This window comes from Bactrocera latifrons, unplaced genomic scaffold (assembly GCF_001853355.1).
Source record: "Bactrocera latifrons isolate USDA-ARS-PBARC rearing strain unplaced genomic scaffold, ASM185335v1 scaffold_125, whole genome shotgun sequence".
Classification (NCBI taxonomy): domain Eukaryota; kingdom Metazoa; phylum Arthropoda; class Insecta; order Diptera; family Tephritidae; genus Bactrocera; species Bactrocera latifrons.
Window position 1 is genome coordinate 688,283 of NW_017534686.1, and position 11,336 is coordinate 699,618.

Sequence of the window (11,336 nt, forward strand, 5' to 3'; positions counted from 1 at the left end):
TCAGCTTTATCCAGACAAGTTGAGCAATAACGCATTTATTGTCATCTGTCTAACACTGGTGGAAGATTTTCAAGTTCATATCCTTCACTTTTTTAATAATTTCATCAGCTGAAGAGGTCGTACAGAATGAGGCGCGTCTTCAACGATCTCTCGGCCATCTTTTAAGGCTTTGTACCACTCGTAGACGTTTGTTTTTGATAAATTTGAATCACTGTAAGCCTTTTCCAACTTTTGCACTGATCTCGCACTCGAAATTGGGGTAGAAATACATAATTTGAGACAAATTCTTTGTTCAATACTTTTATCCATTGCAAAAATCGCAACGCACGACTTATGAGTACCAATTCAAGCAGCTGCTGTAAACAAACTGGTTGACAAATTGCGCTCCTATTTTGCAAGGTAATTAAGGGCACTCCTAAAAATTTTTATGGAATAGCGTTTACCGAAGAATTTAATTAGAATTTCCGGCTGCTTTTTTGTCACAATGTATTTGAGCCAGGGCAATATTTTCAATGAAATATTTATCTAAATTATCCCTAACCTTAAAAAAATCATACACTGTTTGAAAAAATTATAAACTTGGTTTCTGCAACTATGAAATATTTCCAACCGAATAGATTATCATGTCACGTTTACTCTAAATATAGCGAAAACTAGCAAATATCGCGCAATTGTACTATCGGTGTAAGCGCAGTGAACTTCAACTGTTAAGCTTTAGGATTTACAGCAGCCGTTTGTAGTTAGTTTAAGGCTACTCTTAGTTTTGGAGRGCGATTGTTAGCAGAAGAATCAGAGTTAAGATTTCTTGCGTTGCTACGGAATTAGGTAGTCGGTTATCGGATACAAAAAAGGAGAAGAAAGGCGACATAAATAACACATTCTCATTCCTAAATAGTGAAAACAACTTCACGGAAAAGGTCGCAAGGTCTGTCAAGCAAACCGTTGCCGTTTTCGGTCCAGAACTGTTGGCAGGATTTTCAAAATTGTTTGGAAAATGTTTGCTGCCACTACAGATTAAGTTAGCAGCGCTTATCAGGCGCACTGGAGTCTCATAGGTACAGCGATAGAGTGAAAGAAGACATTGGAAAACTGAMTCGCTTCCTTTCGTATGTAGARGCATCTGACAGAATATTTAGCTGCATCGAGTGTGAACCCATTGGACACTGCCAAGTCAGTAGACTAACAATTGTGGCCCTGCCAGTACTTCGAGGGACTTCAAACGGTATACTCTGAGCCAGAAGGATAGAAAGATCTCACAGTCGCACAAGTTCGAGCTGTTGACCAACGCTTGCTGAGCTCTGTGGATGTCCAAAAGTACAACGCCAAAACGCAAGTGGTCAACGTAATATCGGCTTAGTTCCAATTTGATGAAATTGCCACACTTTCGTTCTTCCGCTACAACAGCAACAACAAAAATCGATGTATCGTTTGGATAATAATGACCTAATCAACGGCTAATATATTTTTTTTATGGATTTAGCATCATTTCCTGCAACACTCACTAATTTTTAACGACAAAGCGCACTGAAAATTCACCACCTCTAACGCACAGATTGCAATTCCACCGATAGYATGCTATAAATATGAAATTTCGTCATTACTTCCTGTCACCCTGTATAAAATTATGCTTGAGTGTGTGTGTGTGTATGAAAGCGTGTGTGTGTGTGAAAAAGGTCAAACTTCCTGCCTTAAACCTCAGCAACTTCAACATGTCGGACGCTTGCCAACACTGCTTAGATGAACACACGCACACACACACATATATATATGTATATATACACACATACATGTAGGTATATGTGCAGCGTGCTCGTCAATGCCATTGGCCCATGTCCTGCTCCGTAGCATTACTTTTCTTCCAGCTACAAATTGTAATTGATGAGCAAAAACCAAAAAGTAATAAAAAAAAAACAGGGACAGTGAAGTGCAGAAACTTGGCAGCAAAAGTAAAATAAAAAACGTAAACAAAACATTTTATCTCAGCTTACATTTTACTTTGGTTTTATGCTTCTTTCTCTCTCTCAACATTTCTTCTACCTGTTTGCATACTTAATAATGTAATGGAAAAGCAAGCAAAAACAAAAATAACTAAAGCAATAACAACGACAACAAGCAATCATTGCAGCGGTGTAAAAAGTGCCATTTGCTCTGCTTGCAACGGAAATATGCACGACATGCAGAAATCTTGCAGTTTTCAGACGGACTTAAATGACTTTCTTGCTTGCTGCTTCTATGCGCAACCAATTATTCCACTTCAATTTAGTGCCGGCACTGGCTTTTTTCTTTAACTTGGATTTTATTTTATTTTATTTTTTTTTTAATTCTTTTATTTAAAAAAATTTTTTTTTTCCTTAAATTTTTTATTTTCGTTTCAATTTTTTTTTTATTCTTGTTCTTGTTGTTTGCACACTGATAACTGTTTTTTGCCATAAATTTTGCATCTGCCACGTTATTAGTTTTCCACCTTTTTTTTCATAATGAACGAAGTGCACACGACTACTCGCGCACACACATACATATAAACATATTGATTATGCTGAAATAACAGTTGGAGTGTTTGATTTATTTTTCTTGGACATGTTTTGTGTGGCAGCGTTGCTTTTGCGCTTTTACCGTAAACTTGATTAATTACTCTTCGGTTGAATCTCGGATTTCTAAGTTTTCATTTTTTGCTACTTTTGCGTTTATTTCTGTTTTTCAAAGTGTTTGTTATTCATTTGCTTAGTTTTTATTTCTATTTTTGTTTTTTTTCTAAGTTGCTTTTTTTTCAAAGTGTTTTTTTTTCTACTAAGTTTCCCTATTTTTCTAAGTTTCCCTTATTTTTCCAAGTTTCTCTTTTTTCTAAGTTTCTCTTTTTTTCTAATTTTCCATTTGTGTGTTTTCAAAGTTTTTTGCTTTTTTCTGTCTTTCTAAGTTTTTTGCTTGCAGCTTCTAATGTGCTTAGTTGTGAATTAATTAACCGTTTGATTGCATGGCGTGGTCGGCACGGGTGGACTTATTTCAGTTTTAGCATCCTTCAACTGTTTACTTACCGCTTCGACTTCTTTGAAAACGCGTATTAAATTTTTCCCCGCCACTTTCGCTATATCCGCCTCGGTCCACTTGTCGGACTCAAGCAGTGCCGCAAACAGATGTGGATATTTCGAAACGTCCTCCAGTCCTTTGGGTACGCTACATAGGTACATGTAAAGAGATTAGGTAAAAGAAATAAGTACTTTAATATRAAATTTATTTTTCTGAACTTAATTATGATACTTCATAATTAAATAAATCAACATTTTAATTGTTTASAGCATAAACTATTATACAAAAAGCCCCGCTTAGCCCGCACTAATTCGCAAAAGTCGCGGAGACTGGACGGATAACTGCCAGAGCACATTAGAAGACCTARTCAGTTTTCTAGGCTGTAAGGACATGGTAGTCCTAGTAAAGAAGAAGGTAGTGCAGCAAACGCCATACTCATGGAAAAAGGCTAGGGTAGATTTCATACCGGAAGCAAATAACTACTCAACATACTCAAAAGAGTTTAGGCCTCTAAGCTTACCTTTCTTCCTGCGGAGCACGTTAGAGAAAATTTTGGACCTCATATTAGGGTCGCAGCGCCTCTTAGAAGCTTGTCCACCAGCACGCATATACGATGGACAGATCGGTATTTAATATCGAAAGGKAATATGCTCTTGAAGCATTCCTGGAGCGTTCAACAACGACKCTACAAAATCTGTTCTGAACAGTATTCAATGAGTAGTTGTTGGTCGACGTATACAATGCTGCATAGGAAGCCTGTTGACCTCTAGACGAACTTGGAAGGCAAGGCCCCCCAAGATAATGGTGCTAATGGTAGCAGAGCTGCTTTCTTTMACAATCAACGAGATTATGAAAATTGTCCTACGAAGTTTACATCTATGGACCACAAACAACGGACTAGGTGTTAACGCTAGTAAAAGAGAATAGTGCTTTTGATGAGTAATGCCACACCACGATTCATTAGTTCCTTAGTCAGTGGTACAGCAATTACTCTGTACCCTCACGGCGAAATATCTAAGACTTKAAGTCGATATAAAACTCAAAGGAACACCAAATCAGTCATCCTTGTTTGCCTGAAKCCACAAATTAATTTCAACGCAGTTAACAAGTGTAAAAAAGTCTTCGCTTGAATGTTCTTGGCAACAATAAGACGAAMGAGTTGGTAAAACTAGCAGGCTCTTTAGACGAACTCAAAAAGGAGATAATACTATGTCCRCTAGGAACAATCAAAAGAGAGTTTTATAATCATTTTGAACAACGCACACASTGCAAATGGAACACCGGCCAGCTGCAAGATAACAAAACAGCTATTGCCAAATTATAACTGGAATAAAAGTACCTACTATTTGAGTCCAGCAGTAGTATATATGGACTTACAACAACTATAACGAGGGACTGACTTTTTGGAGAGCATACCTTGCCTGAAAATAATATTTGCGGGGCTGCAATCTAGATGGAAACACGGCAACTTTTTTCCACTCTCTTTGTGACTGACCAACTCTATCACAAACCCAAAACAAAATACATGAAAGCCATCAAGTACCAATGGTTGTCCAACAAAAGTATATCGGATATTGGAAAATTACTAAGCAGTAATTATAAAAATTAATATTTTTTAATTTCAAAAAAAAAAAAATGGATGGAGACCCCCCAACGCCTCGATGAACATCGGCAAAATTCTAAATGTCATTATCTCTGTCTCTACACCATAGGCCGAATTTTCTTGAGAAAGTTCTACGGAAGACATACATAATTATATTCTCATAATTCGTTCCTCAAATTTCATTAGTGAATGTGATTTGTATGAACGAGTAAATGAGGAAATTATAGATCATATGAATTATAGTAAAACCAAAACCAAATATATACTATAATTTATATAATTTATTGTAATTGCAATACCTTTTTTTAGGTTATTCCTTAAAATATATATCTTTAAGAGTTAGTAGTAACATTCATTGAAAATAAATTTAAACACTTACAGATTAACACCATCGTAACCCGCACCAATGCCGACATGATCCACACCGGCAACGTCTCTTATGTGATTTATGTGCACTGAAATCGAAATGATAAATAACATAAATAATAATTTTTATTATTAGTGAGAATATATTAAGTAATAAGTAGGATTCAGCTTAAGAAAAAAATGTTATTATGAACTTCATTCCAAATACGAATGACAACATTGATTACGTATACGCCATGTAGCTCCACATTTTAGTTCAACGCTAGACGGTCATTTTGTTTGGTAGCTGTATACCATAGTGAACCAATCTGAACAATATATTCGGAGATTATGGAGTTGTCTTGGACAATAAACATATTACTCATACGCCCCGTCGTRCWAACTTAAMACAGGCATAAGTTTGTGTGGTGATTAAACAAGTAATACGTATTATATAGTACATAACAAGCCTTAAACTAATTTACTGTCTTATCAGGTTTGCCATGTTGTTTTATTTTTTTTGAATATTATATAATGGAAATTAAAAATWAATTTATTAAACTGCTCTGCTGGAAATTGTGATTTATGCCAATAAATATTTGGTTAGACATAACAATGCTGGATGTTAGTCAAAAGCATATTTCATTTTTATTCACCATAAATTATGCACACAAATGCTTTCAGTATTTAATATTTGCTTAATTTAGACAAATAYCGAAATGCTTAAAACCATTAAATAGACTGATTCACTAACCAAATTAGCTAATTCTCGCAATAAAATCGCAGTGAAATTTATGTGCTTGTTATGTGCTTACGTGTTTTCTATGTTTTTATATGACATTAGGGTGTGCCTTATTTCCAAAGCTGATTTTTTTTTTCTTTTTTTTTTTTTTTTAAACGCCACCTGAAGTTGCAGTCTTAGCCCTAAAAGGCATTGTTTAATGTAAAAAAATTCATTATTTTTCAATTTAAGCCGTGCCCAACATGCAATTCTTTGAGCTTTTGCAATACATATTTAATATCCAATGCAAAAACACTAAAAAATTTTGCAAAAATTTATTCTAATACACAATTTTCCGCTCTTCAAGGGCCTTCATGATTTTTTCTTTTGTAAAATCAACTTTTTACACGTTAAATTTATGCATCAAATGTACTGTATGTATATAGTACACCATGTAGTATGAGCAACTATATTCATATGTAGTACACCATTTCGTATRCGTAACTGTAGTCGTATGTATTTAGTACACCTTGTTGTATGAGCAACTATATTATATGTAGTGCACCTTGTCGTATGACAAGCTCCATTCATATGTAGTACACCCTGTCGTATGAGCAACACATAATTTGTGAGACAGCCAATACAATTAAGATCTGACTTTAACCGCGTATAACTTTTAAACGAGTGATGCTACGGAAAAATTCATTAAAAYCTTTTTTATAGAGCGGCACTTTTTAGAATCAAATATGATTTTCTGAAACTTGTATGTTGACTTTTTTAATGCGAAATATCAAAAAATCTCATCGTGTTTATGTGTGAGATCATATCTCATTTAGTGAGTTTAGTAACTCGATCTGAAAAATTTCTTCCGCGATTGCTCTGTTGCCTTGGATAATAGCATATAATTAATTTTGTTAAAACATCTCTTCAAACGAAACAGATTTCAATATAAGTACTTTATGCCAAGCCTTCAGTTTCTATGACRCATGTGCAAAATTTTAGATCGCTAACTCAAAAACTGAGGGACCAGTCCGGTTATATACAGACGCACGGCTRAATTGACTCCGCTGACCCTTTATATGTATGTACTTTATAATGCCTCTAGCGCTTCCTTTTAGATGCTGCAAACATCGTGCCAAAGTTAATATAAGCTGTTCAGCGTATAAAAATCAGCTTTATAAGTAGAAAACACCCTAATGTATATATTACATGAGCTTTTCTTAGTGTGTGCAATGTGTGCCTGTTGTGCAAAACAATTTATGCGACATGCACAGCAATTTGTAGCTTATTAAAATTTTGCATAGCCAATAGATTGAGGTTTTGTACAAATTTTAGGTTTATTGCTGTTGTTGTTGTTATTGTACTCCCACTGGATGTCTTTTTAATGCGATACAACATTTTTCTAATTTTTCCTTTACTATTTTTGTTGGCTTTTTGGCATGCATACACAGCCTCCTGTCGCTTTACAACAATGTCATTTGTGCGCGGAGTAAATACGTATGTTTGTGTGTGTATGTGTGTGTATGTGTGTGCATGCAACGTGCTCTTGGCATATAACAACAGTTGCATCGATTTTGCATTTTATCTGAATATTAATATGATATTGACTTTGGTATTTTATTGCGTATCTGCTACAAAATATGCATAAATTTGTGTGTGTGTGTGTGTGTTTGTATGGATGTGTGTGTGTATGTGTTTGTGTGTTGGCATATAATATACTCATATTTACATACCAATAACATCGTCGAGTGTCGCCTGACTTGAGCAGCTAAGAAAATGTGGATAGAATGCGACCATCACCAGACCGCCGTTGACTGCCTGCAAAGATGCCAAACAAAATAAATGTGTACTCACATACAAATACAAGGCAACTAAACGAATATATACACTATGTAAATATATATTTATTTAAAACACTTTATATAATTGTGTTTGTAGATGTGTGTGTGTTCGTGTTGGAAATATGCAGCCTGCTGCAGTTGCCAGTACTTYCGAGCATTCCATGGCACAACAGAGTCATTTTGCGAGCTACGCGASATACACACACATAAATATCTTACTATGTGTGTGTGTGTGCAATGCGAACAGAGATAAGGGTAGATCAAATCGTCTGCACTGGCTAAGTGTGTCCTTCACAAAATTTAAGCGCTACGAATTTTTTAAAATACTCCTCTGAGGCAGCGACCAACATTTAACGTACGCACATACATATGATACATATACGAATGTATATGCATACCTACAACGCTTTACGCTCCACATGCATCAGCCAAGCAGTCAACTAACTAACCAATTGATTGGGAAAGAGGACACTCGAGAGTAAAGTTGTGCGTTGCTCACTTTTCGCTGTGAAGTTGGTTGCATGAATGCAATATTTTACTGTTTTTTATAYCGCAAACATACCCATCTATGCACCTGTTTGTATGGTGTGTGCTTATAGTACACGAACGTACAAGAAAAGTTCGATAGGCCATTGAGCTTTTAAACTTGCCTCGTTGCTATCTTAAATGCAACACTGTGGTCCACGTAGATGGAACTTAGAGCCTTGAGCTCGCTTCTACAAATTGCTGGGCAATCTAGAAATGCGATGTTCTTCTGTAGTTTTCTGTTCTATGTCGCAAAACCGGCAGTTAGCGYAAGRGAMTATGCYCATGTTGAACAAGTGGTTTCTGAGACTGAAGTGCCTTTTACAGAGCGTGGCAAGAAGACGAAATTCGTCTCAGAAGAGGTTTATAATATCTCTAAATCTTGCAAAGTTCTAGCCTCMCAGTAGTGGCTTGGCGTAGCGCATTCCTGCTGCCAGTGTTGSTCTCTGCTCTATGCAAGGTTGTTGCCCCATCATCTTGGAAGCTGCTGGCTCATTGCCGTCAATATCTTTATACTCCGGCACCCAGATCAGGTATAGACGGTTGCAAACTGTTAAGCGGTTCAGCCTTTCACTGCACTCCTTCACTAATAGCAATTTGACCTCATAAGCTGAGATCATTTTATTGCCTTTGACTATCGCAGAGTTTAGCGATACGCTGATTGCGATAGTTTAGATAGAGATTGATTTCTACACACTGACTTTTTATTGAAAGATGCTCGAAAAATTGCTATAGATAGTTTGGTATGTGGTTCCTCAATACATGATCCGGCGCTCTCGAGTCGTCAGTGTGCCAATGGATAGTGTTGCCCCTCAGTAGCACATCAAGCATGAAATCACTCCACTCCTCCGCCTTACTGCCGAGAGTAAGTCTAAGCTTCTTTGTAAAGTTTACTTTTACGCCGTTCCTTGGAAAAAGGGGCCAGTGATGTGTCTTCTCCTAAGGCCTTCATCTGTTGAGACGAAGATAATGATCTTCGCTTTGCCAAAACCCTCAGCTGCCATGAGCAGCCTGTTTGATCACTAGATGCATGACCGAAGACTGCGTTGATTTCAGTGTCCATGTAACCGCTCCATAAGTGGCAATGGGTCTTAAGATCATGGAATATAACCATTTAATGATACCTGGCTAGAAGGCACAGCATCTGCCGACGAGGCGTCTGCATAWCATGAGTGTCTTGGTGGCTCTGAACTGTGCTAATTCCATCTGCCTATTCCACYGTGAGTGTCAACTATATTGAGTTTAATGTGAGGAAGGAATGTGACCTCTTTAGTTACCTACAACTCCCAACCACCAAGTGTTAGGGGCCTCAAGCTCGGAAGAGACCTTCGCTTTGTTAAAGGGACGATGGTTGGTTTTGACGGGTTGATTATGACAATGTGATCGGCATACACCTTGCTCCGAATCCCCTTTAAGGAACTCATCCACTACTAAACTCCATTGTAGTACAAAGACAAATCTTGCTCTCCCCCATAGTGGGTTCAACTATTATGGTTCGCAGAACAACCTCTATTCATCTGCATACTGGAGCCGCTACCTTTCTTCAAAAGCACCTTCGTTGTCAAARAAGTTATATATCGCAACCACGTCATTTTCAAGCGCGTTCTGAAGTTCAGTCGCATGAAAAGAGAATAGATAAAGATTGGGTTTGTAAAGTAAGGTTAGGTCACGTTAGGTTCGACCGAACACTTATCCTACTATCACTATTATCTTGCCGGGAATTTAGTATGCCGCAGAACTGCTATGACAGAGCCACTGGCTTTTACATCGCAAATTTCATATTTGACCGTGTTGTCATAGGGTTCACCAATTTCATCAATCTATCGGGCTTTTCAGTCGCCCAAACTTTCTAATCCAACTCAATGTGTATTGCAAATATCAGCTATTCGATGAATGGAAAAAMACACCACAGCTCTCAGAATGTTCGACGCAGTACCCATCGGGGGAAGCAGAGGAAGGAAAGGAAGACCTCCTCTCCGTTGCACAGACMAGGTGGAGAAGGACCGGGCTACACTTGKAATCTTCAATTGGTGKCAAACAGCGTGAAGAAAGWACCGGATATAAGTCGTAAACTCGCCTATAACCGCTTACAATACAGAAAGCATTTAATTTCAATAAATATGCCGAAACAGCTTAGTGACTTCTCAAGCCACACTCGTACTCTCGCGCATCTCCTAAAAGTATACTCTTATTTAGATAAGTGTGTGCGCGGCCGCAAAATATTTTCCCTCTGCGGGCTCAATCGAGAAGAACCCACCGGTGTGTAGTTATATTGGCGCATTGCTCGTAACTTGCGCGCAAAATGAATTCAAATGCAATGGCATGAAAATGAAATGCCAAACTAGTAAAAGTACTGAAAATTGCGAAAAACAAAAACAGGACTAAGATATCTGGGGAGTAAAACTTAAAAAAAAAAAACAAAAAAAAATACGTAAAAAAACAGCAACGGCATGTAAAAACTTGTGTTAAATGGCGAATAAACAAGAATGGCAAAAACTTACAATTTTCTGCAGGACATGATCTGGCACATTGCGCGAACTGTTGCATATGGCATGCGCGGAGGAATGCGAGAATATCACAGGCGCCTTCGAGGTGCTCAACGCGTCCAACATTGTGGGCACCGAGACGTGCGACAGGTCGACAATCATGCCCAGTCGATTCATTTCATGCACCACCAACTAAGTTGCAGCAACGAGTCGGCAAAAAATATGAAAAGAGACGAGAAATGTAAGCGAAAATATAAATCAGCGGACCAAAAACAAAACAAACAAACACGTAGAAAAAAGAAACTGCTATGCAGCGACAAAAATTGGTTTGCTGAGCTGGAAAAAACACGCTGTTGCAAACTGTGTAAGAACGAGCAGATAATGGAGGAAATTAACGGAAGGTCTGTGTGTGTGTTTGCTTATGAATGAATTTTCAATGAATTATGTGATTTGGAAGTCAAATAAGTAACAAATATTGGCAAAAGCGGAAAAAAATTTTAATGAACGCAAATTTTGGAAAATTTTAATTAAATTTACTTAAAAAAAATCAATATTATTTAAAAAAAAAAATTAATTAAATTTGATCACTTCGGTTTTCCAAACATATCCAGAAGATATTTAATTTTTAACTTTTTTATTTCCGGTCAATGTTATACCTATTTTTAAGTACTGGAACAAACCCAGTCTCTAATTTTTAAATTTTTCAAAAGCTTCTCAAACTATTTGGAAAATATAATTAACTTTTTTCTTCTACAATTTTCCTGTTTCCAAATGAAACGCATACACGAATA

General features: G+C 37.0%; 1 protein-coding gene across 3 annotated transcripts in view; it reads right to left on the minus strand.

The window, feature by feature from the left end:
• Positions 1–11,336, minus strand: part of LOC108978657 (dipeptidase 1) — a 76,033-nt gene that overhangs the window by 6,386 nt on the left and 58,311 nt on the right. For all 3 annotated transcript variants that reach the window (XM_018949040.1, XM_018949042.1, XM_018949043.1), the window contains exons 7-10: positions 10,561–10,737; positions 7,427–7,511; positions 5,007–5,082; positions 3,033–3,171 (exon numbers count right to left, since the gene is read on the minus strand). In XM_018949040.1, coding sequence (XP_018804585.1) covers positions 3,033–3,171; positions 5,007–5,082; positions 7,427–7,511; positions 10,561–10,737 — 477 coding nt within the window. The remainder of the gene's footprint in view (positions 1–3,032; positions 3,172–5,006; positions 5,083–7,426; positions 7,512–10,560; positions 10,738–11,336) is intronic.